The sequence below is a fragment of the Accipiter gentilis genome, chromosome 27 (assembly GCF_929443795.1).
Source record: "Accipiter gentilis chromosome 27, bAccGen1.1, whole genome shotgun sequence".
NCBI classification, from domain to species: domain Eukaryota; kingdom Metazoa; phylum Chordata; class Aves; order Accipitriformes; family Accipitridae; genus Astur; species Astur gentilis.
The window spans coordinates 1,514,228-1,541,948 of record NC_064906.1 but is presented as its reverse complement, the minus strand read 5'-3'; the positions used below and the strand labels follow the sequence as shown (position 1 = coordinate 1,541,948).

The window sequence follows — 27,721 nt, the reverse complement described above, 5'->3', positions numbered from 1 at the left end:
GTAGACCCATTCTCAGGACAGGCAAGAGCTTTAGTAGTGTAAACCGGTCCACTGGCAGTACTGGTAACAGCCGTAGTAACACAGCAGTTTTACTCACTTTTTAATCCCCCCAGTCATTCTAGTATTGGTATCCGTAACACGAGGAATTACTTCCCCTTCACAGCAGTCATTCTTCCTAAGAACAAATGCACCATCCCCCCTTTCACAGCAGCAGACTCAAAACGAACGGCAAGGCATGCTTAGGGCTGCAGAGGAATGCTGTGACAAGACTGAATACTGTAAGGCCAACATAATCTCTTCTTCATACAGCAGGGCAACTTTCCGGTTCTGCATTTGTGCCCATGCGTCTTTAAACATACAAGTCGCCTCCTTATATATATTGGCATGGCACACCTTGGTATTGGCTGGATCAACACTGGATCACACAATAAACATGCTCTGGAGGTAGCTCAGTATTTACAAGAATTAATCTGAAAAGACGCTTAGCTGAAGGCACTCAGATGCCAAGAGATATTAAACAAGATTTTATCATGTATGTAATTATTTATTGAGCTGAGAATCCATACAAGGTAAACAAATGTTTACACTATCATACAGTAAGCATTTCCAGGGCTTAATAAAAATGATTGTCACTCACTGTGCTTCACAAAAAAATTAATTTTAATGAATAAATAATTTGATGAAATAAAAAAATATTTACAATATAAACAAATGAAAAAGCTTTGGATATATTAATTCGAGCATCCTGTCTTTTGCATTTTCTAACTGTATTTCTATCAAGATTCTCTCTCTGAAATGGTACAAAGTGGATAGAAATTACAACTCAACAAAGTTAACATGATTTGGTACATGTCTTTCCATTAGTTCAGATAAGCTATGTATGATTCATTTATTATGCACGTGTTAGAATACAAATGTAACTAAAATCATATATTATCAAAATGCCAGACAGCATTCTCCACAGAACAGAAATGTACACTAGGCTGTGACAATAACTGAGAATCACAGGCAACGAAATATAACAGAAAAGTACAAATTCCTTCATAAGAATATAATTGTGCTTTCTTATTTACCAGAGGACTATGCTGCTTCACCACATCAATGGCTACGTATGAATACAGTGTTCAACAACTGCCATGTGGTTTGGTGTATGTTCATATGGGTGTCAAGCAGCGGCATTAGAGTGGAAAACGGGGAGTGCAAGCAGTTTTATAAACATCTTTTCGGGCTCTTAAAAAGAGCCAATTATACAAAGCAGTATAAGCATAACACTGAGAAGTTTTCATCTCATTTACACAGATATTGTGAAGTGACTTGCTTTGTTTGTGGTGGTGAAAGGAGGAGCTTTGTCTATGCTGTTTATGCAATCAGCCAGAATTCAAGTATTCCAAAGCCACTTCATAGCAGAATTTGTATTGATCCTGAAAAATCAAAAGAAAACCACAAAAAGTCAGTTATTGAAGGAACTTAATTAAGGGGATCAATATTTCTCGTCTGTTAAAATTATTTACTATCAGCTGTTGTCAATAGGAACCAGTTTGCAAATCCAATTTGTATTCAGATAAGAAAATCTTTATATTAACCAGACAATAGACACTACACACAGTAACTTATGGTACTGCTCATATTACATGCACATTTAGCTACTTTAATACACTTGTATGAGAAAAATTGACTACACGTAAGTAAATTGACTTGCAACTCATCTGTCATCTGTCAAAATGCTCACGTAGCACTTCACCAGAATTGGAGTTATTGAAATTCCTCCCTAGAAATGTTTATCTTAAAATAGACCCAGTGTCTAGTACTTCCCAGATCATAACTTCTATTTTAATGTCATTCATACATTTGCTACACATCAGGGCAAGAGCTGCTTACTGTTCCTCCTCTACATGCAGCCCAAACCCACACCAAAATACTGTCCTCTCCCAGTGCAAGAGGCCTGTCAGATCAGGCCTGACCTAAATTAATTGGATTAATTCCAGTTGATTTTTATCAATTAATGGTGATGCATAAGTTAGGCTCTTGACGCCTCTTCTGTTACCCAGGCTAAATTTTCCAGTGCTAACCCTGTGCTTCAAACACAGACCTGCTGGTTTTATTTGCAACTGCTTGGAAACTGGGCCAGTCCCAGGGAAATCCCCTTCCCGTGACATGCAAACCCTGTCTGCAACCTTCAGACACGAAGGGTTGTGACTTCGCCCCCTTCACATCTTCAGCGGTACAGAGGCCAATACTTTTGACTGACCTTCGTCCACTCTGCAGCTTTAGATGATGCAGTCACTGATGACTTCAGTTTTGTGTGTGCACACATACCCCTGTTCCATTTTCATTCTTGCTATTCGCAATATTTAGCAATACTACAAACATATAAATTAAACAAAAAAGCTGAAAGAAATAGTAGGTGTGTCTTCCCTGAATCCAAGGGCTCTGGCTTTTAAAAATCCAGTTTTGAAATATCTGACAGTTTTATGAATGTTTCTGCCACTGAAATGCCTCTTTGTCTTATGCACTTTAATCCATTAATAAAAGATAACTAAGAATGTACTATCATATAGGAACAACAACAGACTTAACTAGCTGACAGCACTCAGCCTTCACCTTCCCAACATCGCAAGTAGGAAGATTACAATTACATTTCAGATATATTCTCCTTTTCACTGAAGCAAACATTTTAAAAGATTAACTCTTTTGGCCTGTACTTGTGATTTTGGATCACATTTTAGCTGAGAAGAGAGTCCACCTTAACATGTAAGAGACCAAATAATATTACAACAATCAAAAAGCCATTAACAAGCATGGACAATTTCTAAGTTATTTTGTTGAGAGCTGTCACTTCAGAAGAAAACAAATCTTTGGTGCACATATCACCTAAGTTATGAAGAGTTGTATGTGAGGTTTTAAGATCCTGCAGGGTTTCATAAAATGCTTGTGTCTTCTTCAGAATGAGAAAAGAATAAAAAAGAAGAGAGGAAAGAAAGGAGTATTATGTAAATGGTTCCTTTTCTGCTTTTATTGCATATATGTTTCTAAATAAATGAAAATTATTCTATAACTACACAACAGATCAAAGCAACAGATCAGCCATTCATCTATTTCCATTTTTCCATGCTCATTTTATGCTGATTTACTGATCCAGCAGAATAACTGTGAGTTTTAGTAAACCAAATACCTGTCTTAAAGACCAGACATATGTTATTTCCCACTGTGTTCACTCATGTGTGTCCTTTCTACCTTTTTATTATTCACTTGATGGTGGATATTAAAAGTCTTTTTGCGTTAGCTAGCTTCAGAGAGGTATATTTAATTTTTTTTTTCTAGGACACCTATTGGTAGGTCCAATAACATTTATCACAAAATGCTTTGGGCATTTTGTAATAGACATTTTGTAATACCATCTGTCACCTTTGTATGATGGCTGAAGAATTTCATAGATTTCCATATTGTATGGACGTCTCATTCAGATTTTTACACTTGCAGGAAAACCAAAGGTTTCAATGAAATTAAAAGGTGAATGTCTAAGTATGGACTGTAAAGATTGCCCTTCACCTAGTCAGAAAGTGCGTAACAGGTATTGATAAAGCAGTCTTGAAACTATTTTTGTGAAATACTGTTATAATTCTGAGCACTTCATCTTTTACCACAAAATTTTACAAAGGTAGATGAATATTATTGTTCTCATTTTTCAGATATGGAAACTGAGGCAAAGACACATTAACATATAAGGTCATAAAGGATAAAGATGGTAACAGGATCGGGAAAAGAACTCAGGTGTCCCCAATTCCCTTTTACCATGGAAACAATCTGCATGGAAATTGAAACCTTGCTAATTTAAATATTTGTTTCTACAAAGTAGCAGACCAAGACCGAAGAGGTGTGGTTCTAACTCTGCTTTGTCAGCAAATGATAATGGGAAAAATCCTGATTGTCCCCTGCTTTTGTTGTCTGTAAAATAAGGAAAACAGTACTGATCTCCTTCACAAGTGCTTTGAAATCTCCTAATGAAAAGGCCTTACAAGGACTCTCAATGCCATCCAGACATTCTCAATACCATCCTCATTTTACTAAAAGCTGTTTTTATATTCTAAAATAATACATTTAGCTTCTGATTAAAAAAATTCTCTGCTCAAAAATGGAGACAGCTGCCTGACAAATCTATACCTGGAGAACTGTCACAAATGGGAATTTATAGAGAGCATTTTCTTCAACTGTACATCTTCACACTGATAATTTTCTTTTCATTTCTATAAAATAAATTAATAAGAGATCAGTGAGTTCTGTGGACTTAAGCTCTGGGAGAATGGAGAACAGCAGGCCTCTATCCAAACTACACTACCTGAATGAAGAAGTCGGACATTTTTCTTAATATCTAGGAAATAAAAATGTATGGTTCTCAGCATGATGATTCCCCTCCTGAGAATATGAACTAGAGGAAGAGGATCCAACCCGCCCGCCACTGCGAAACCTTGATAATTCCTCACCGATACAAGGTTCACAGTTCCACATTGCTGACTCATGGCCCTGTGGTGCTGCTTGTAAATTCCCTCCTTGCTTTGCACAGCTGGCAACATCTGGCTTTTTTCCATGAGCCTGGCCAGAGCAGGGCTTAGGGGAGGGTCTGGGACTTCACAGGTGGGCTAGATGAGAGCACTGTGATGGAGGACGTGGTGGGAGCCATTCTTCTATGGGACAGATGAGGCACAGTGATCCATGTGGTGGGGAAGTGGATAACCCTACCCATCTACACATGAGCCTGAAAGCTTTACTCTTCCCAACAGAAATTCCTGCTTTCTGCCCATTCTCCACTGTGTTTCACACCCACATCTCAGCGGCTTATCTGAGAGAGGGATCTCTCCCAAAATTACAAGAGGCTGGACCAGCTCTGTGAGATGCCTCCTGCCTCACCCTGGGCACTCTGTAGAAAAGATGTTGAATATGACCCAAACTTGTTTAACCAGAGCTTGCAAAATTAGCTCAGATGATTGGTTTAGCATCCCTGAAGCTGCCCTGATGCTCCTTCCCCCTGCCTATGATGCTAAATCAGATACAGCTGCCTCTTAAGCAGTCACCTCTACAGCAGGACATTGTAAAACAGGGTCTTTTATAACTCAGGCTTCAGAATAGGTTATCACTCTACACCCATCTCCAAGTACAGAACTACACACTAGAGTGTAGGAACCTGCTTGTTTAAGCTGTTCTGCAGCTCTTCTGACATAACAGCTGGCACTTCAGCAATTCTCCATTTTAAAAAAAAGGCTCATAAAACACTCTCTAGGAAAATAATTGCACATGGCCCCTTGTTTCTGAATTTCTTTAATCTTTCTATGAGATAGACCAACCATAATTAAATGCAATATTCTGAATGTCAAACTGAAATTCATGGCTTTGATACATATTAGGCGATTAAGCTATTTATAAAATATATAATTTGGAAATCTGGCATTTAATTTTACGTAACTATTATTTCTACCATGCAAGGACTGTTCTCCACTTGGCTCAGCCTGCTAGAAAAGAAAATTAATAAGGATGTTCGGCTGAAAGTGTAAAACTTAAAAAATTCAAATGAACAGAGACAAAGTCTCCTTGGGAAGAAAGTAGTATAAAAATACTTTTACAAGTGAAGTGACTTCATTATCCCCTTTGAAAATGACTTGCTTGCTTTGTGAACAACTCCCACTGCAAATCCTGGAAATCTTACTGAGTCTTCTGAGAAAAAGGAACATTTTATATTTAGTGCTGTAGTTAAAAAGCTCATACCAGAAGGTCCACCATGTTAGGCTTGTTATTCCTCAGTGTCTTCACAGCATGGAATACATCAACAGCCCTCTGATGTCGAAGCATTTCACAAACAATACTGATTGCACAAAATGTCCCACTGCGGCCACCTCCATTCCTACAATAAAGTGATAAAATGGCTCAGTTACAATTGACTCTATGTTACAAGTTCATACAGCACCACGGGTGGCTACAGAAGACATGAGTTCCAGTAGGGAGAAACCACAGAACATTCCTGCCCCTGAAGGCTGCTGAACTTTAGGCAGAACACGATTTTAAATTGGAATTAATAGGCTGAAAGATCTCAAAGCTATGATTCAGAATTCAGCAGGCTGAAAGCCTGGAGGGAGTTGAATGGCTGAGTTTTGCAGCGTCCTTCAGTGAACACTTGAGACAGCACAAAAGGATGCTAAAATAAGGACAAGGTACTTTTAGATTCAGTTCAACACCCCTTTGCACTGCAAACGCACGAGGTTGCGATGAGCATCAGGCCTGGAAGTGTTCTAGAGAAAGTGGATCTTTGAGTTCTTTTACTCTGAATCCTGGTGCTTTCCTTCTGGATCCAAAGGCATTTCAGAGGAAGAGCAAAAGTGCCAGAAGTCTCATTTGTAGGAGCCCTTCTGGTGGCTCCAGCTTTAGCATGGCACTAGGTCGTGCTGTGATATTCCCCTGGCTGATGCGTTCACCCCCTGGCAGCAGGCAGAGGAGCCGGCTGCCTGGCAATGACTACTTTTAAAAGTGTAGGTATTCACCCTCCATCCACAGTATCAGAGGATGAGAACCCGAAGTGACTTGCTAACACAGAAGCTAGGCACAAATGTTCATATGCATGATCAAACACAGTATTTAATAATACTTCATCCCCAGCTATTTTTAATCTTCAAGAGAATCTATTTCTTTCTGGAAACATTATTTCTATAGCTATTCTAATCAGAATCTTTAGGCTGTGCTTCACTAAAAATAATAAACCTTAATAATTACCAGAGTGCAGACTAGTTAGGTAGCAGGTCTTTCAAACCAGTTTCATAAATGGCTGATTTTCAAAGGAAGATACAACGTCGCACATCTGTCACATCCAGGCAGTACGAAAAGAATGCTTTCTGCTGCCAAAACATTGCCTGATATTGTGGGACTCTTTGAGAATTTTAATTAAAATAAAGTCATTTAAAAGGATTATATTAGAGTTTTTTCTTTCTTCACTGCCTGCCAGTGATGCATGTGTGATGTTGTACAACTATTTAATATCATCAGCCACCTCGGAGATAACAGTAATTTGCACTTCAAAAGGGTCTTTTCAGCTAAAGATCTCAAAACATTAATTAATCACACCGCACAATGCTCCTTTGATGAAAGTATTATTATCCCCATTCTACAGATGGGGAAACTGAAGAGCAATGACTTGTTCAAGGTCAGTGATAGTGGGAATTATTAATACACTCTTAGATCTTCTCCATCATTCTAACATTGAGTCCCAACTTTTGAAGGTGCATTAGAGTGCTTTTCCTGTTAGCATGTCCCTTCTCCATCATGGCAACATCTTTGGAGGACAAAAATATATACCATTATTAGAGAAAGGTAAGGCAATACAGGACCATCGTAACTGGTCTCTCACGCCACTTTTATTGCTGTGCTTTATGTCTGGAAGAGGAATCACCCCTCCTATACTACTTATTTCTACAGTCCTTATCTGTGGAAGTAAAAGGTATGTTGTTTGGAAGGTACAATCTTTATTTACTCTGACTAAATATGCATCTTTTCCATTTGCAAAAGTCACTGGACACCTTTATATAAAATAGAGCTAACTTGTACCCATCATCTTTTCATAGGGGTCTACCAAGGGACAGAGAGGGAAACTCATGAATCTACATAAAAATCATACAATTCCTCTTGTATTCAAAGCTTTTAAATGAGCAGTTGTATTAGTTATCCACTTCCAGATTAGAAAGATGCCTCTTCACAAATCTTTTAAAATCTGGCACAAATTCTGTAACAATATTCCTTTGCTTTCTCTCTCCTGTTTCCAGTACTTACAAGCAATGTACAACTGTGCGTCCCTCTCCCCCGTTATATTCTTCCTGCCACTTCTCCACTTGGCGGATGAGCTTCAAAAAGGAGCGTTTAGAAACTGGAGTGTCTCTGTACATGGGCCATCCCAGGAACTGGAACTGCTGCACCATCCGATAGCCGTCTTGGGGCTGTAGAGATTCAGACAACAAGGAGGAAAAATAACAGCTTTTTTTTCGGTAAATAACTTATGTATTTGCATCAGTGAGGAAAGTTGTTCAAGCAGATCACTACTGACAAACTGCTAATGTAATTGCAACTGCCCTTGAGGAGTTATCACTTTTATCTTCCAACAGAGTTATTAGAACAAGAGGTTTTAAAAAGAGTGCTATACACATAGACTAGAATAGAGCAATGGTACAGCTGCAGGATCAAGGAAATAATTTATTAATCTCATAGCGGGAACTTGGTAGCAAAGAGGGAGCTGCAACACAACTTCAATTATATACCTTTTTAAAAATATGTTTCAGCATTTCAAAGACTGTTTGCGTGCTTTTGTTGATTTTTCCAAGAAAGGTCAAAACCTCTCAAGATATTTTGAAGCAGAAAACATTTAAAAAACCAAACAAAATCCTCAGGTGTTTCCGGCTTATAAAAAATCTAACTACATTTTATTTTATTGTGTGCTTCTGCAGCAGTGAGAACCTCTTTGGTGAAATGTTACTGAACAGTTGCTTTATGGTGATTTAAAATAAAAAAGGAGCATAGAACAAGTGTTAGTGGCAGAAAATTACAGTCCTTTGAAAAGGGCATAAAAACCACATACATGAAAACTGGTTTTGTAGTCTAGGATTTGCCACTTTCACTTCTGTGCAGAGTGAGGGCACTTTAGCGCCACTTTTAAAATGGGCAACACACAGAAATGTTGGCATTAGAATTTTTTCTCTAGAGTAAGAGGTAATAGAGAGGATGTAAGATTAACAAGATAAGGGAATAAACCAAAGCGGATGCAGCATTAGATATGTTCTTCAATGGGTTTTGTCTGCTTTATGTCAAGATTTGGTATCTACTGATTTCCTGGCCAGTTTCTTGCAGCTGACAGCCCCTCTTCCCTAAGCACATCAGCCAGACCCAGTGTCTGCTAAAGCTCATATTAACACTGCTGGAGATTGTGTTTTTATGTTGCCACATTGACTGCAAATGCAAGGCCATCATAGTATTAAAGAAATATCTTGAAGCTTACAATCTGCTTCCCTGTTCAGATATTGGCATGTTTTTGCGTGTGTTTTGGGGGCCTTTCACTCTCCTGAGAGCTACCAGATCTCAGGGCAGTTCCTGACTTTTTTCAGCAGGGAGTGCTGCTTATTCCTAGCTATGGTTCTTTGGTGATTGATACCAGTCCATTGCAAAGGCTCCCTCCATCTGGATGGGAAGAGATGCTTGGTCTGTGGTGGAATCTTTTTTTCACTCAGCCTGAAAGACATGCCCATTTAGTCTTCTGTCAACTTTATGGGAGCATAAAAGCTGGATATGAGAACATACTTGTCCCTCTGAAGTGCTTACATATATTATGAGGTGTGATTAGTGGGACAGGATCTTCACTAAAAGCCTGGGAGTGGTATTGGAAAACATGCCTAGTATTGGTGCACAGCTTTCTTCGCATGACACAGGATACAAATATGCAAGGTGGCTAATTTCAAACTGTTGAAAACAGCACTGATTTTGGCATCTCTTGGCTACCATACAATCCAAATACTGCATTTATTTCATTTGCATTTAACGTACTCGAGATAGGCATTAAAGTATTTTTTACTTTAATTACACATAGAAGGCTTTTTTCTTATTAATTATGGTGTGACTCAGTATTGCACCATCACTTTCAAATAAATAAGCTGAAAAATAGGAATGGTTTTATGTGTTTAACTTTCATTTTTTGTGATTTGAGTAGAGTCAACTCATCTACCGAGACCGAATTGTTTTGCAAATAACATTCTTACTCTGGCTGCATTATAAATTCTGAATATCCGACTGATTATGTCTTCTTCTAAATCAGCTGATACAAACTCCACCTGAATAGGACCGTGTCGGTGTACTCCATTTTCTGGCCAGTACTGAGGACACAGCTATAGAAGACCACAAACAGAAAAGAACACAGTTAATCACTTTCAACTTCATGCTGCCTCAAATATACTTTTCTAGATTTTTTTCTTTGTGCTACATTTATTACTGAAATTCTCACACAATATCTTTATAAAATACACAGTGCACCATCTTCCACCAGTTTTGAGCATTCTGCTTTTACTTGTGTGGAGCAAGTTTAAACAAATACCTTTTCACTTAACTGAACATGCTATTGCTTGCTCCTGTACTCACCATTCTCTGGTATTTGGAGTAACGCATTTCTGACACGCAGCATCAATTCTGCAATACATTATGACAAGACAGGGCGATGCTGTCAAATACTACCATATCTCAGAGATGGCATGAAGCCTGAAGACCAAAGGCCTGGTATCTCCAATGGTTCTGAAAAGTTGCTAATAATTCAAGCTACGTCAGAAGGTGTGCTTTATACTATGAAGGGTGCATCAATTTTCAAAACTCAAGGCTTTTCACATATGTTTCACCCGTGACTGATGACATCAGCTAATATCAGCATTGCTTTACATTTTCAACAACTGCTCAATTTCATCTTATGAATGCTACCTGAAAATAGTAATTATGCTTTTTTTAGTGCTCAGAAAACATTACTTCTAGGTATCTAAAGATCACAAAGTAATATTACCACTATGTTGCACAGTTTTAGTGCCTAATAATATCAGGATGGCTTAATCCAGAAACCAGTTATTTTCTGTGTTAATACTTTAAAGATTAAATCAACACTTTGCAAGGAGTTTTTTGAAGGTAGACTCTGCTTGTCCATTTTTTTCCTTAAAAACCCTAATGATTTTTTCCAGGGATATTTAAAGCATTTCAAGCATGTAGCTTTTTCAAGCATTCACCAAAATTAAGTATGAACTCATGAAATTTTGTTCACTTGCAGAAGCCTTGATGTCATATTTGGAATTTTATTTCATTCAGTAAAACAGCTGTGGTCTTCACTCTGCTGCATTGCTGTTGGTAATCCAGAGCTGAGCTGACAAATCACATTTATTCCAGATGTTGTTTTGCATTTCTTGTAACACTTAGTCCTCAACAAAGCCGTTTAGAGATGACTACATTTTAGGAAAACATAATCATTTACTACATCAATTAAAAAGAGAACAGGGTCTGATTTGCAGGAGTTCACTTTAACAAGTTAAAACCAGAAATTTTGAGTTGGAAAATATATTTTAATTTATTTTAACTCCCTCACATGATTCGGTCTGCTGAGCAAATTCTTTCCAAATATTGTCTAAATCTTACACAAATTTATATTATGAAAAATGCTAGTGTACAGGATAGCAAAATACAATGTATACAACCATTGCAAATGCTAGTGCTCAGATCATTTAACGTGCACAATGTAATACATGACTTTCAAATACATAGGAATACTGCTCTAACCGATCTTTGAAAAATGCTTAAAATGATAATAAGCAGAGCTGTTTGCTGGAGCTGTTTTAGGAAGCCAAGATTTTCAAGTTCTAAGGAGACCAGCATTTAGGTCTGCGTATTTTGCATGCATGTGATGGTAGTGACTCTCTTTAAGTCAGAGTCACTGTGAAGGGTTGAATTTAATTTCCCAATAGAGCATAACAATCCACATAAATTGTAGTATCTAAACAGAACAGTAAACACTCCATATATACATAAATAATAATGATAACAGTAATTATTAATAAATCTGAATGTAATGTGTGTTTTTAATAAGCTCTGCCCTCTCTCCACTTCTGTTTGCTCTGAGGGTTTTGAGATTTATTCCTAATGAAAAGAATGTTACTCACATTAGAGGGAAGAGGTTTAACATACTGCAGAAGCAGGTGCATCAACTGCATATCCCAATAGCTTTTAAAAGCCTGTGAGGCCAATAAATGCTTGAAATAGCCATGCACTATTGTAAATTCAAAACACAGCCCACAAATTAAAAAAACTCTGCTCAGCAGTCCCTAACAGTCTGACTCCCTTGAGTCTTTCCTTATTCACTCAGAAAATAATCTTAGACTCATGAATAAAAGTTTTGTCTTTCATTTCTGTTTTTCTCCCTGTAGACAGTTAAGGGCTTGGAATCAGAAATTCAGTCTTTAAAATACTGTGCAGAATTCCTACACATTCATTTGAAAGAAAAAATGGAAGATTAGTATGTTTAAAAAACAAATTCTCCATGTTAAAAAGAAATAAGAGGAAACATTTTTCTAACTGTTCAATACTTAACAAAACTGAAAAGATTATTGATCATATCAAGAATAAAAATGACATGCAGTCTGCTACAAAAAACAACAATTGCTCTTAACCAATAATTAACAAATATTCACATATTAAGAACCAAGACTACCACCACATTATTCCAGCAGACAGCTGGTGCAGTTTCTTGGAACCAAGGAAATCGTATCTGTGCAAGAACTTGGAATTGCGCAGTTGCAAGCCAGGCTCTAGGACACTTAGTGATTAATGCTAGTGATTAAATTGCCAAACCAGTAGGTACGGGCTTCCAATTTTCTAAAGAACATGTACAGCATGCACAACTCTTTTGTAAGGTAATTACATTCCTCCATATCTTTCGTTGCCCTGTTCTCTCTTCCGAAGGATGCTTAGTATCCAATCTTGTTTAGTTCCTATCTCCTTGCTAACAATGTCATTTTGTGGCAAGCATAACACAGATTTTCACACTGGGAATACCTACACCCTGGTAAGCAAACCAAGGTCATTGACCTGTTTCAGGAAGGCTAATGAATAGCTGTTGGCTTCTGTTTATGACTTTTGGCTATTATTAGTGTGTTTCAGACTTGAGTCAGAAATCTACAGCCATCATTTCTGGTTTTTAGCAGTTCTTCCCAAGGCATATTCTCTTATTATAATAAATTATGGGTGCATGCACTTACGTGTGTGTGCATTAACATTTTGGTGGAGATGCTGCTTATGGGCTGATTTATTCCTCTTTCCCTATGTGTATCCACAAGCTACAAATCAATTTTTTAGTGTGTTAGTATTTAATGTTGTTTTATAAAACTAATTATGTCCTAGAGCTGTTCTGAAATGCTGAGGCACTAGCACTCTTCTTTTGAATGGAGCAGTTTTCTGGACTTACTTGTGCAGGATCCACATCATTCAGCATAACTATTGAAGTGCAGTGATAATCTAAGACCAGTCTCCAGAAATCTTTGACGGTATTTGGTAAGGGATGCTGTGTAACTATAAAAGCTGATGGTTGCTTGTAGCTCTGCAAAGAAATAATGAGACAGTGAGAAGAATGGTAAGAACCAAAAGTCCATTTAGCAGAATGCTAGTCATAGCCCCCAAAATTTGGAACTGAAAGCATTATTTCTATTTTCTATATAAATAATACATTGTTTTCAGCTCTTTCCTGAGATCTTATATGCTTCAAGGTTAATAAACTGTATTTGGTCACAATATAACTTCTTCAGATGTTGTATTTCTGAAATGTATTTTATGCCACAGGCATAGAGTAAAATCATCAGAGGTTTTTGCCTCCAATGTAACTCCTACAAAATTCTGAGCAACAGTTTTGTTTTGAGCTGTTAATGGACAGATTAATCTTGGCTGTCTGCGCTTAGCTGTTAATTTGAATGATGCCCATGAAAGGAAATATCTAGTTATTTTTCAGAAATATTGTTGAAATTCTGGTCTATCTGACAGCAGCGAGGATACACAGGGGATAAATTTCAGTGCTCTTTGGTTTTTTTAGTACCAGAGTATGTAATTGACTGAGCTGTTGGTGGAACTGTTCCATTGTGGATCTCACACTAGCATTTTCACTTATGTCCTCATGAGTGTTGAAGGCCAGCATGGCCATACTGGGGCAACAGTTGGGAGGGACTGCTGTTGCCTTTATTAAGGAGGGCAGGGAAGACTCTACATGCCTTGAACTAAAGTACTTGTACCATGACAGAGATACAATCTGATCAGCTATTTGCATCTTTCTTTCAGAGACCACAGAAAATGAATCCAATGTGTTTTGGGGTACAGATGAAGACATGCAATACTTCATTTCTTTGTTTTGGTTTCAGCAAACTGCAACCAGCAGGTATCAATGCTGCTGGTACATCAGTCACGTGCCTTCTATCCTACTAGTCCTGTCTTGATGAAAGTTGCATGCAGGCTCTCCTTTACTCCCTCACTTAGAAGCCCCCGCATTTTTTTAGGGAAAACCATTCTCAAACTCATTCTGATATTGAATAACAAAAATTATGCTTGCTACCCCTTTTGCTTGAAGTGAGTCTAAAGGTATACATGAGGTGATCTGACTGCATCTCAACTGATGCAAGCAGAGAGGGTGAAATGCATCATCTTGCCTGCTGGAGACTAAGTGTGTAGAGACAGGGACAAATGTCTGCTCTTGTCTGTCAGCACAGGATATTGCAAGAGCCTCGCTAGGGTGCTTCAGGTGGAGGGCAACCCAAATCACCTCTTCCCTTGGACTCTTTTGCCCAGACACACTTTTGTATCCAGCACATTGTTTCATCAGTGAAGAAGGGAAGCATTTTCAAAGCAAATATTGAGGCACTGCTCTTTCTGAGCAGTGCTTAATTTATAGAACAAAACAGTACTAACTCTCCAGGAAAGAAGACAACGTAATGGCAACGTTTTAAATTGCAGATCAAGGAAGCTCTGTTCTAATATGAAATGTCATTGACCTACTGTGAGGACCTAGAGAAGTCACTTAAACTTCTGTTCTCAGTTTCTCTACATGGATAAACATAAAGGTAATACACCTACCTTTTCACAGGAGTGTTTTGAACTTAGGCATATTTTAGGAAAATGCTTTGAGAACTTGGAAGGAAAGAAATGCAAAAACTGCTATAAACTGTTATTACTCTAGATTCACTTTTCAAAAAGGCCATTTACAATGTCTTCATTCTTTACTAATCTCTGTTTTCTTGTTTATGTGTTTGACAACCATAATTACTATAGCTCTAGATTGTCAAAGATAGGCTATAAATATTTACAGACTGTAAAGGCAGTTTAAGTGTCTTTTTACCGATACTTTATTAGTAGGATTAGAATTACCATAGATAAATTCGAAAAAGAAATCCACACACATGAAGAGGAACTATTCATGCAAACAGAAATAAATGGAAAGACTGAAGTAATGGCTTGTCTACTATCTTGTCCTTACAGACAATTATTTTTTTTTGTTAATTACTGTTTAAATTAGAAACAAAGGGAACTGAAATATTGCTGCAAACCCTATTATCCTATTTAACTGCCTTAGTGTCTTAATAGGTTAACTTTTCTTCCTAGGCCAGATGGTTAAAAGTTCAAGCACTAGGGAGAAATCCAGATGCATTTAATTTATCAAAACTCCCTGACTTGCTCTTTGAGCACAGCTTTGGAACCTTGGCTGGGACATATCTGGGATCCTAAATGTACTTGGGAGTTTAAAGATTTTGTTTTTGGAAAACAAGCTAGAAGGATTTCAGTCTTATGCTGACTCCACTTTCTGGCATTGCTGAGTTTGGAGGGCTGCTTATTCCTTTTTTATTATTAATGATGTAGTGGAGACTTACATCCATCAGTGCAGCATTAATGTAGTTACTGCTCTCCCCATCTATTGTTATGAGGAAAGGCAGGCATCTGTCTGGAGGCAGAACATCCATACAGCGATTCTTTTCATGATTTCGTGGTAAAAGTGCTATGCTGCAGTCTTCTACACGCAGTGTCGGAGTCACCATATTTAAAGTCTTTCAAAAAGAGTAAACAATACAACAGAAAATTAACACAGCAGTGGAAGCATCCCAAAATATTTAAGAATCGACCAGCTCAGCATTCAGTTTCAGTGGGAATCAATATGCAGAGAAATGAAAACATAGCACAGTCAGCAGGGTTTGGAAGCAAAAAATCCTGGAAGCATACAGATCTGAAAAGTAACCTCAAAGACAGCTGCAGAGTAATCTGCCTTCTGGAGAAAGGACAGCAGAAGGAATCGACAAACTTCCCTTCATTAAAAAGATTTTACTACTACCCCATTGCATTCTTTTATGATTTAGCATAATTTAACAGCAATTAGTGACATGTTATTTTCCCTTTTTTGCAGTCTTTCCCTCCCAGGCCTGGTCCAAAATTCACATGGTTATAAGCAAGCACTTAAGCAGAAGTCTTTAGTATAGCTGAACTGTATAGCTTCTAGGTAATGCTAGCCGCGACCTACCCTAAATTCTTCTTTGATCTGGCTGGAGTTAGTCTGAGGATCCAGTTTATTCATTTCATAGTAAACAGACCTAACTTGAGAAGCTGGAATAGATGTGTCCCCACAAAGACAGGCTTCCAGGATAGCATCATGGATGAATACATACTGTTCCTGGTAAAGCAATTAAAATAATTACTGACACAGAGAGCATAATTGCTGATATAAAGAGCATATGCTATTAGTATTTTGGTAAATAAAAAATAACAGCTAATATGGTTGCCACTAATTCTCTCTGACTTTACCAGCACTGAAGCAAGACCAGAAGGAACAACAGCAATTCATAAAACTTTATCCCACTCATTTAGAAATTAATATAGAAGCATTGACTCAAACTAGTTACAAGTACAAGCAGAAGTGCAGTAACACTCCATAATAAAACTCAGAATGTTTCTGGTTTCCTCATTCCTCTGCACAGTTCTGTAGGTGCTATCACATAACTGAGCCTCAACAAGATGTACTCCAGAATGAACCCTTCCCAGAGAGGAAACACTCATGATTTTACTTTTTTTAAAAAACCACTGTGAACCTTAAGTGCAGCATAACTGTGCATTTGTTTGGGCAATGGTTCTTCGGGTTTCTGTGTGGATTATTTTCTGCATATGATTGAATAAACTATCCTCTGAATGGTGCCAACCACAAAGGGGCTCTAGTTTTATGGGCCAGAAGAATATTTTTTCTTGCAAAGCGTAAGGCAGTATTCCAGTAGATTAACAATACCTCAGTCTGCACCATGTTAACTCTCCGAGACCGAAGCTCTCTCACACAATTGTATATGTCTACAACACCTTCTCTTTCTGCCATATCTAGCATGATGTCAATAACAATGAAGCATCCAGTTCTGCCAGCACCAGCACTAAAGTAAAAGAAGAGCACAGTTAATGTTCAGCAGTGTATGGAAAATGTAAAGTGTAAGAGTTCATCTCACAGGCACTTGATCAGTGGGATGATTACTGAAATGGAGCCTTGTATTCAGGCATTTGCAGGATTTCAGGCTCAGTTTTTCCATTCCTGTTTGTATTTTAGGTATTAAGTTATTGTGGGTAGAGCTCCAGTGGCTTTAGCAACCTATGCATGGATTACACAGTACAGGAGAAGCAAAAGTAGGTCCTGAGTTTAGTGGACAACACAATGGAGGGATTTCTGTTCTACCTACCTGCAGTGAACAACCAGAGGGCCAGCATTTGGTGGGCTCTTGGATTTGACCTGCCGTACAAATCCCAGCAGGCCTGTCGCATGGTATGGTACACCGTGGTCTGGCCAGCCAGTGAAGTGAAACTGCCGAATTTCTCGAATCTCATGAACACCTCTCTGTTGAAAAGACAAGGGTTGAAAAAGAAAAATAAGCTGGAATGTGAAAAAAAATTGAATGACAGACATCATAAGAATGTAACTTCAAAAGCCTAAGCCTTGCTGAAAAGCATCCACCTCCTACCCATACAATCTGTACAGACTGTTGGAGAGCTTTCTCATAGCAGGAGAGCAAGTTCAAAGGTTACATATCAACTGGTTTCAAAGTCTTACAACAAAACTGAGTAATTTAGCACTAGATTGGTTAGAAACCTTTAGCAACAAGATAGACTCTCATCTCTATATTTAAGCACTAGGTTGCTTTGAAAATTGTGGCCTTAAGATGCACGCAATGATCACAGAACAGGTCAGCAGCAAGGCCATGAACATATAGCACAGATGACATTTTTTTCCCCACTGCTCTCCACAGGTATTTTGCTGCTGACTTCAGGGAACCACAGCTTCAGCATAATTTCCCTCATCATTTGTCTCCTTCATTGGTCTGAAGGAAACAGCTGAATAGTAAGAAACCTTTTTGCACCTCCAATCATAGGGGCTGTGTTTGTAGCCCTCCACATGCTCACCCTTTAAGTGACTTGCCACAGTCTACAAGGACATGGATATGGTGAGACAGGTATGAATGAGAAGCTGATCGTGTAAGTAATTTCCCACGTAACTTTCTGGAGCAGTCTGGATATTAGAGGTGTGTATGCTAAGCTTGATTTTCTTAGTGCTTGTATTTCCCCTTCCCCCTCTAAAAATGTAGCTGCCAGTATTTTATTCTCATTAGAAATCCACAGACCAGAGGCCATCATGCATATTTCATAAGCAAACAGCAAAATTATGACATATCATGTCTAGGCTGAACTAAATGTCAGTGATATTAATAACTGGTGGTTTACAGTTTTTCTTCTTAAAGATGTATTTCCTGTCTTGAGCTGGTTTGCATATAAAAGGTCTAATTCTCTTTGCATAATGAAATAATATAAACTTCCTAATTTATTACTAGTATGCAAATTAAAAGAGTCTAGGATATTCAGTGGTTGAGAAATCTTGGCTGTGCCAGTGCTACATGACTGAAGTGGGCTTGGTGTATCTTGGAGGCCTGATACTCTGACAGCTCAGGCTGGGGGTCTTTGGAGACTGGGCATCAGCTCAGAGGAATATCCACACTCATCTGCCTTGGCAATTGCGACACAAAAAGGCAGGCAAAGGAGCAGATCAAGATGATATGCGACACTGGTATAGACTGAGGAGATCACAGCCTTGCAACAGAAATGACCTTCTAGCCTAAAAAACGATTTTAAAACATATTGAAACCCAGGAACAGGCAAAGTAATTTGCATTTTAAGACAGCCTAGCAAACACATTAAAATACAATTTGGTCTCTGTACTCTGGGGATTAAGAGTGGGTTAGTTTACACATCTTTTTGCTACTGTAAGCAAGGTCTCCAACTCGGTAAATAGCTGTGCATAGGTGGGGCATCCATGTCGCAAACACTTTTTCATTGCTCATAACAACTGCCCACAATCCCCCAAGAAACAAAGATCCCATACAAAAAAAAATATCCCATGACTATACAAACTGAGGACTGAAATGAATAACTCCTCACAAATTCTTCATGCTGTACGCAGCCTTGATTTTCAAGCAATTTACAAAAAGTAAACTGCCCCTCCAAAATAACGTGCCCAGCTCAGGGTATGTCCTGTGTATCTTGTGCACTAGTTTTGAAAATGCTGTCTGTCATGCTGACTGCATTTTTGTCTGTCGTTGGCAACACTCAGCTACTAAGAAAAGGCTTTGCATATATGGTACTTTTATAATGAGTTGGCTTATTATACCTACAAAAGACTGATTTTCATGTCTGTAGCTTCCCTGCTGGTTTCTAAACCCAAAATAGCAACACAACTGCATGAATCATAAAAGCATATGCTCAGGTTGGAGAGACTGTATTTTTAACTTTTTGTTTCAGCTGAAAAAAACCCAGAAAGTGGTGTACATTGCTAACAAATCTTAGGATGTTAAAAAATGCTACAAATACGTATGGTGCTGCTGTATGTTACTCTCTGAGTAATTCATCTGAGTTAACTGTTGTGCTGTAAAGGAATTGCTCTAGAGGAGCTGCTTATGCAATCTATGTAAAGTGTATTTAGGAAGTAGTCTTCAGGGTGTAACTTGGGGTTCAATTTTCTTAGCATTATCCCCCTACTCCTCAATAATTACCAAATAGCCATTTAAAACAAAACAAAACAAAACAATAGATTTATCTCCAAACAAATCAACTTCTTGTATTTTAGGAGCAGGTATGAGTTGTTCATCCACAAATAGAAAAGATGGTCAGAAGGGACTTTTGAAGGTCTCCAGTCCAACCTCCCATTCAGAGTGGGTCTGTGGCCAACACTAGATCTGTCTTGCTGAGCCCTGATGACCTCCAAGAACGGAGATTCCACAACTTTTCTGAGTAACCTGCTCCAGCACTGCATTATCCTCCACCTGAAGGAGTTTTTCCAGTGCAAGCCTTCCATGCTGCAACTTCTTGGCCATTGCCCCTTGTTTTGCATCCACTACCATTGAGAAGAATGAGGAGAATTTGGTGCCCCTGATTTTCTAAACATTTTTTAAGTACTTGCAGGTTGCAGTTAGATCTTCCTTACCCCTCCTCCTCATCTCTGCCGCACTGAACAAGGCCAGTGCTCTTAACCTTCCCTTGAAGCTCCTATGTCCTACATCCTTAATCATCTTGGATGTCAGATATTGTCCCAGGATGTCACAGCCTGTACTGACACATAGGGTTAGTCCACCTAGGGTGCAGAACTTTGCATTTTTCCTTGTTGAATTACTAAATTTTCTGTTGGCCAAGTCTTGAAGGCCTTTGGAACTGAGGCTCCAATGTTCAGCATTTCAAGACCATCCTTCACTTAGCATTATCTGTAGATTTGTTTAGGGCACACCTTGTCTCATCATGCAGCTTGTCTTACAGAGGCTGAAAAGTATCAGTCCCAGTAGATCAGAAATACAAACTTGAGAGAATTATGGTGGAAGAGATATACAGACTTGACCTTCCAGTACCATTGGAAGAGTTAAAAAGTAGGGAAAATAGGGTAAAAACAAATGTACTTTACTCAAACTACACTGACACTGCTTTTAGAGGCTTACTGAAAAACTACCAACTATTAAAAAGCAGTGCCTAAATGAAATCTTTTCAGATGGAGATTTTTTTTAAGAAATAAAATGTTTAGTGCCTTTTATCTCTATCTGTTCTAATGCACTTATTCAAGACAGTTTGGTTATGTTCAACTGTAAAATCCTCTAGGTCTTTTTTTCCAGTCCCAGTTAAGAAGTGAAAAGCTAACATCAAAGCATGGGCTTAAAATTTGCAGAATAGAAATCAACTAGTGCTTCATCTACTTCAAAGTGCAGCCACTGTTTCATCATCTGTTTATTAAAACTATCTAAATGCAAGGAAACAACAGGCTTGAGTGAATTTGATGTACAATATGTATAGTGGTAAACATGATACAATATTTCAGTTCATTCAAACCACATAATTCTATTATCATTACCCGCAGGTTGCTGTATTGATGCATATTTAAGTATTAGATTGAAGAATAAACCAGGAAAAAAATCTAATTCCTTTGTTACTGTGGATGTATGTACAAAGACCCTGCTGGGTCATCTTTTTCGCAGTTTCATCTACCTGTGTGCAGGATTCTTTGATGCTAAAGACTATGTTCTTCAAAATCATAACTGAACACTATTTCATCATTAGACAGAACTAGTATATCACAGGTACTGCAACTAAATCAAAAGGAGTTTTCTGAGCTAATTAGTTGAAAACCTACTCATGGTGATACTGAGAGAACATTACTTCAGTGCGCCATTAGGAATATCAAGTCTTCCAAAGAGGCCCTTGCCTTGTTGTTCTGCAACTCAAATAAGACTTGATACATACAATTAAAAAACTTCTGTCCTTTAATAAATTCCGAATAAAACCCCTGAACTGACACAAAATGCATGACACCCTTCAGCACTGACTGACCCTGCTGGTTCTCATTTTCAGTAAGTACCTTATTTGTTAATTGTATGTTGTCCATATATTGTAAGCTGTTTGGGAGAGCTACAAGATCTAGTAAGCATCAAACTAATGGCATTATTCTAATAAACAGTAATACAACATGCTGATTGGAACTCTCCATATAAAGATGGACTCCACAGGAAAAATGAGATTTCCTTGAGAAGAAAATTAGTTTGTTACAACTATGTCTCCTCAGACCAGGAACACACTGGCCCAACAGATAACAGTATTCACCATGGACTTCTGAATAATGGTGCATGCAGCCTCTGGTACAGACAGAAAATGATTGTGGGGAACATAAGATAGGAAAACAGCATGAATGTGTTTTCAGTTGATTGCTGGGAGGGAGGCTTCGATTTCTCCTAGGAAGGAACATCACTTTTTCTAACTCAGGCAGGGGCTAACAGTGATGGAAAGCACAGTGAAGTTGCTGGATTTAAAGAAAAACACAGTTTACCGTAAGAGGGCAGTAGTCGTTTACCCAAAAAATAGCTACAAAACCGGGATGTCAGTCAGATTTAACTTTCCCATGGTGAATCTGTATATAAGTTGCTTAGGCAGATACCATTGTATTTGAGAAAACTGAATTTGGAAACTTACCTTTTCTACTGCAAATGTTCGAATCACATATTCAGCCAAGAGCTCTGTTTCTATTAGGGTGACTTTAATGTCTTTATATATCTCTGTGTCATCTGGCCAGTATTTGCAGCATTTGACCTTTAAAAAATACAAAAGAAAGTAAGGTTCATTTATTTTAGAAGGTTCATACTGAATCCATTCTGTATTCTGTGCAATGATTTCTGTTTTAAAATGCAATCACATGCAAAACAATTACATTTTCTGCATGTGGAAATGACTGATGTTTAAGGGACATTGCCTCTTCTTTTTTTAAGACAGCTTTCAGAGTTGCAGGTGAGATTTGTATTGTGGTTAGTGAAGTAAGGCAAATTGTTGGGAGCACAAGGGGTAATTATACCCTGCACAACTCAGTTACAGTAACTGTTCATTTTCTGTGCTTTCCAATGCAGGGTGTGCCCAGAAGGACAACTACTACCAGTTTTTTTCCACAACCTCTAGCTGCTGATTGGTCTCAAAAATATCTTCCTACCTTCTAAAATGAAAATGTGTTTTTCAGACAGGAAGGATCTTCTCTACTGTTAGAAAAGTATCTGTTTACTCAGATCAACTTTCCAAAGGAACTGATGAAAGGTCAAATTGCAAAACTCAACTGGGTGGTTGTGGGGACTCTATATGATGATGTAGATAGCTGACAGTCTTAAGAATTTTCTCCTTCCTGTCTGTGTGGACAAGGAGGTGGGCGGGAAAGCTAACACATTACTTATACATCTCTTTTTTATTCTGCTTTATCACCATAATAGCTATGCTATCATCACTGCATCTAGCCATTGTCCAGTAGTGCAGTATGTGCTAAGAGTAGCATCTGTTATATGTCTGCTGCCTGGAATGGTTTCTCTCTTTCTCTCACTGAAGGGAAAATTTTAAATGGATCTTTTCATACATGTAAATTTACTAGTTTACTTAAATATACACTTAAATGGGTTGGGTAAAAAACCCAAACACTTCAAATATTCAATGGAAAACTGGTAGAAAAAAAAACACCCAAACTTCACAACTAGTAGAGTATTTCTCAAACCCATTTTCATGCCAAAATATTTGAATTACTATCATGTCTAGTTTTAGCAAAAGGTAAAACGGATAAATGTGTATAAGCATACAGTGAAAACTGTAATGCATGATTTAATTGATTTATTTACACAAACTCCAGGTTCAGTATATACAGGATTATGCAGAGAGTCAAACCTTGTCCTGTCATGCAGAAGAAAATACTTTCCTCAGAATTTGTTTCAAGTGACGTAGCTGATAATCACGTACCACCCCTCCTTACTGTCTGGACAGAACAGACATCTTGCCACATCAAAGCAGTAACATGGAGTGATGAAATAAAGTTTGTCTGGGCAGAGACAATAGTTCTGACCCTTTTTCTGACTCTTTATCAGGATAAAATTTACATCTGAATCAAAGTGAATTGAAGGGCTGGAAAAACACAGCCCCACATCAGGATCCTCTTCAGAGAAAAAGAGTTAGAATCATAGAATCATTTAGGTTGGAAAAGACCTTCAAGATCGAGTCCAGCCATCATCCATGCCCACTAAACCATGTCATGGAGTACCCCGTCTACGCGCTTTTTGAATACCTCCAGGGATGAGTTGCCTGGTTGTAAGCCCTGGCTCCCAGCCACAAAATTATATAAGCATCCTAACAGCTTATTCCTGCTTACACAGCTGATGGAAAGCTCCTAGAGCAGAGCTGAAGTTCAGGTAGCTATAAGCAGGTTTTTATTTATTTCTCTATGCTTGTCTTCAGACTTAGTAACCGCATTAGTATTGGCTAAGAAAAATTCTTTATATTCTTCACATTTCATCTGGTATTAAGCATGGTTTCAGGACAACCGGCAAACACCAGGTTATACCGTTCACTTCCATAGCAAGAGGCTTGGAGCTGGGACACTGAACAGTCCTCCCAGTGCTCAGCACTCCTGTAGCAGGGGCAAAGGTAGCAAAAATGTGTGTCTCCCCGCCCCCCCAGCCAGCAAGCTGACAGGGTGTCAGGGTGGGTGAGAAGGTTTCCACCAGCTCAAGGGCCAAGCCAAGGGCCAATCCCAGGGTGCCTAAATGGCAGGATCTCTGGCAAATGTGTACTCATCTCTAAAGCATACCTACCAGCTGTAAGCAGTGAACAACCATTTCAAAAGCATTAAGCATCGCTGCAAGCAGTTTAGTACTGGCTGCTGGTATCTATTGTTGCATCTACTTGATATTTATTCAGATCATATCTTGTTTGGATGTATTTCCCAAAATCCTCTGATAGAAGCTACGTGAAAAAACATTGAATGCTCATTGTTTTGTCTGTGTTGTTAAAATAATCCAGAAAATTGTCCACATTGTTCAAATCCCTTACACGAGCAAACTGACCCTTTTATAGTCATTGCCAGGAACTCTCTGAAACAGGGTTTTCCAACCTATGACTAAGATGATTTTTCGACTCTCCATGCAGAATAAGGCAATTCACACTGCCTTCAGACTGGAGCAGGCCACTAATGACCCCATCTATGAAGCTGATTGCCTTTTCCTGCCCGTTCACTTACCCTTTCCATAGATGGAACCTGAACCACATGAAGACAGCCAATGCACGTAGGAAGGGAGCAGCTGCAGTGGTGAACCTAGTCACAGCACTACTGATCAGCACATCTCTTTGTTGCTAACTTTAGCCTTGTTTCTTTCTGATGGGTGCCTGTCATCCTCAAAACAGCTCTAGTTTAGTAAAATAAACAATTGGGAAAAAAACCCAACCCTGGCTGAATTAAATTGCTCAACCTTGAAGGAAAACATGCCTGTTTCTAACTCGGTAAGTCTAGACAGTCTGGATTATGACTAAGAACTAGGGACATTTAGAAAGACCCATTTAGAAGAACACAGTCTCCATCTTCTTATGCCTCAACTGTTGGATTTGCTTCCACTTTTTTTTAAACCTTATTTAAGATGATCCAGTGGAATAATTAGGGAAGCATTGACGGTTGTTGCACAGAAGTTATAGCCTGTCGTGCCTCATGCAGCTTGGGCTCACCAGGGATTTCTTACTCTGCTGCACAGGGGATTTTGGGCACAGAGCAGACTGGACCTGAGCTGAAGGATCCATGACAACACAATGTCCTGAAAACTCTCCCAAGTGGAATAGGGGCTGTAACAGCCATGGGAACGGTGCCAGAGCCGCAGTCAGAGCCACAGATCAACACTAAATGATTCACTCACTGGGAGTGTGGGGGGAAATCAACACCCACCCCCCACCCCCTTTAAATTCAGGCTTTTTTCCTACTTTTGGCTCTTGTTCTGCAATGCTGCTGCACGTGCTGAGCTCTAGACATGGGAACTCTCTGGATCCTGATGAGCCAAAAGTTAAGTCAATGCTTAAAGACCAGTCTCCCATCTCCTTCAAGAGCTCTCAAATAAATGTGAAGGTGTCTTAAAGACAGAAGTAGATTAAATAGTGTAAACCAAAATCACACTTATAAATATTTATTGGATCAGGGCCTTTATTTGTACAAGCAAATACAATTGCAACAAAATAGAATATGGTTTTACTCATCAAATATGAGAAATACTGTTTGTAACATATGTTTGTTCATTTTTTTCTTTTTAGCACAGCTTTAGCTACTGTGACTTGATGAATCTCTTTCCCTTTTTATAAACATTTGGTACATGTTTTATAGACAAACCTAGTAACAGAAGGTTTAGCTAAATAATTAATACATGAATACAGAACTGAATATTAAATGCATTAGATTTTTTTTCACACAGTTGCTACCATAACAGTAAATATCGTCCACAAAGTAGAAAACATAATTTTGAAATCTCATCTGAGCAGAACTATAATTGAGGGTTTGTTCCAATACACCCCACATTTATATCCTAACTATGTGCCAAAAAATACAGATGTTCATCACAAGATGAGATAAAAGGGTGGTTGCCAGACACATAATGAAAATGCTCTGTTTTAATCTATTCATCCCAAGGTACACTGTCCAATTTTCCCCAAGATGTTTATTTTATTAATAATTTCAGAAATTTGGAGAAGACAATTATCTACTTCCACCCCCTAGCTCCATCCCCCAGCAAAATAGTCTAATGTGAGAAACTAAGAATTAAAAATGAAGGTGGAAAGTTGTTGTTGCTACTTCTAAATATAACAAACAATGTAGGCAGTGGATAGCTAATGAACACAAATTGTGACTTCCGAAGCTGTATACTTAGCCATTTGGCAATGCGACATATCTCGCTAAAGGCAGTATGAAAGCCAGCACAGTAATTCATTTACTCAGAGGTTTGGAATAGGAGGAGTATTACAGAATTAATGTGTGAGCTGGCTGTGAAATATACTTTGTAGTTTGTACAGAACAATTTAAATAACACTGATTATTCAAAGTTTCCAATTCCCTTTGATTCAGAAATATTCTTAGCAAAAAGGTGATATAACTGGCTATGCACTGCATGGATTGTCATTAGTGAAGAGCAGTATTATATATTCTAATTTAAAATTAATCCTGAACTAAGTAATGATGATAAGTCAGACATAAATTTTGAAATGAAACCTCCAGGATATAAAATGAAATAGCCAACCAAGTTCACTGGCGAAAATTTTTAACAGATTTTACAGATGTAGCTAGGATAACATCATATACTTTTATTTGGCTGACTTAAAGAAAAAAGGACATCCAATAATTTTATAAAACAACCTTTGACAGAAGATAAAACCCAGTCTTTCTTTTTTTCATTTTCTTTGTTTGCTTTTGAGCAAGTCAGTTAATTGATTTATACCTCATTTTACAGTTTTCTAAAAGAGTTATGGAAAAGTATTGAGAAATACAACATTTAAGATGCTGTTTGGCACCATCAGATGAATTGGTCTGTATAAAGGCAGACAGAAGTCTTTATGTTGTTCACAGCTCCCAGAGGGGGAGAGACACCTCCATGAATTTTACTAGCTCAGTCTAACTTCTTCCAGTGATGACTCAGAAATGATATAAATCTCCACCTTCTGCTGCCCTATGTTGCCCCAGCAGCACAATCCTAGGCTGTCTGGTGGATGCACTCTCATTCAACTTCTGCCCAGAATAGCTGGCCTTCTGGACATGTCCAGTAGTAGCCATACACTAATGCTTTCCACCTCAGGCAATAAGTGCGATCCCTTTGTTCTTAAGAATCAGGTATACTGTTAGCATGCCATCAACCTGGTACCTTGGGTTAGATGAAATTAAGCTGACAGGCCAAACCCATGGTGTAGCCTTCCTTTGGCCATATAAATGACTCAGTCTAGAAGAACTGCTTTAGGGTAAAGGTAACCCAAGGTAAAGCTGTTGTGTTCCTGCCTCCTTTGCTAATACAAACAAAAGAATATGGATTCCTCTATTTTATTGCCTATGTTTAGCCATTTTTGTTTCTCACTGGTCATTTGAAAAGGCTGTAAATTAGTGCACCTTAGTACAGCACTTGAGGAAAAAAGGCCGAGCAGACATGAGAAGGGTGGTCCCATGCCAAGACGAATGATGGTTACAGGATTAGCTGGAACTCCTCAAAGCCTGTCTTAATCCCTTACAGAACTGTGAAATCATGGGCATATTGCTCAGATTCTGTGCTCTGAGGACCTGATGTGCCTGCAT

The 27,721-nt window shown here is 38.4% G+C and overlaps 1 protein-coding gene across 7 annotated transcripts in view; it reads right to left on the bottom strand.

Moving 5' to 3' along the window:
• Positions 1-558: 558 nt before the first annotated feature.
• The window catches only part of PTPRM (protein tyrosine phosphatase receptor type M), a 523,234-nt gene continuing 496,071 nt past the window's right edge, over positions 559-27,721 (bottom strand). For all 7 annotated transcript variants that reach the window (XM_049830233.1, XM_049830234.1, XM_049830235.1 and 4 more), the window contains 10 exons: positions 22,087-22,203; positions 17,277-17,431; positions 16,841-16,976; positions 16,085-16,234; positions 15,444-15,617; positions 13,004-13,135; positions 9,777-9,902; positions 7,807-7,970; positions 5,758-5,893; positions 559-1,421 (listed from right to left, as the gene is read on the bottom strand). In XM_049830233.1, the coding sequence (XP_049686190.1) occupies positions 1,368-1,421; positions 5,758-5,893; positions 7,807-7,970; positions 9,777-9,902; positions 13,004-13,135; positions 15,444-15,617; positions 16,085-16,234; positions 16,841-16,976; positions 17,277-17,431; positions 22,087-22,203 (1,344 nt within the window). In that variant the 3' untranslated portion in view covers positions 559-1,367. The remainder of the gene's footprint in view (positions 1,422-5,757; positions 5,894-7,806; positions 7,971-9,776; positions 9,903-13,003; positions 13,136-15,443; positions 15,618-16,084; positions 16,235-16,840; positions 16,977-17,276; positions 17,432-22,086; positions 22,204-27,721) is intronic.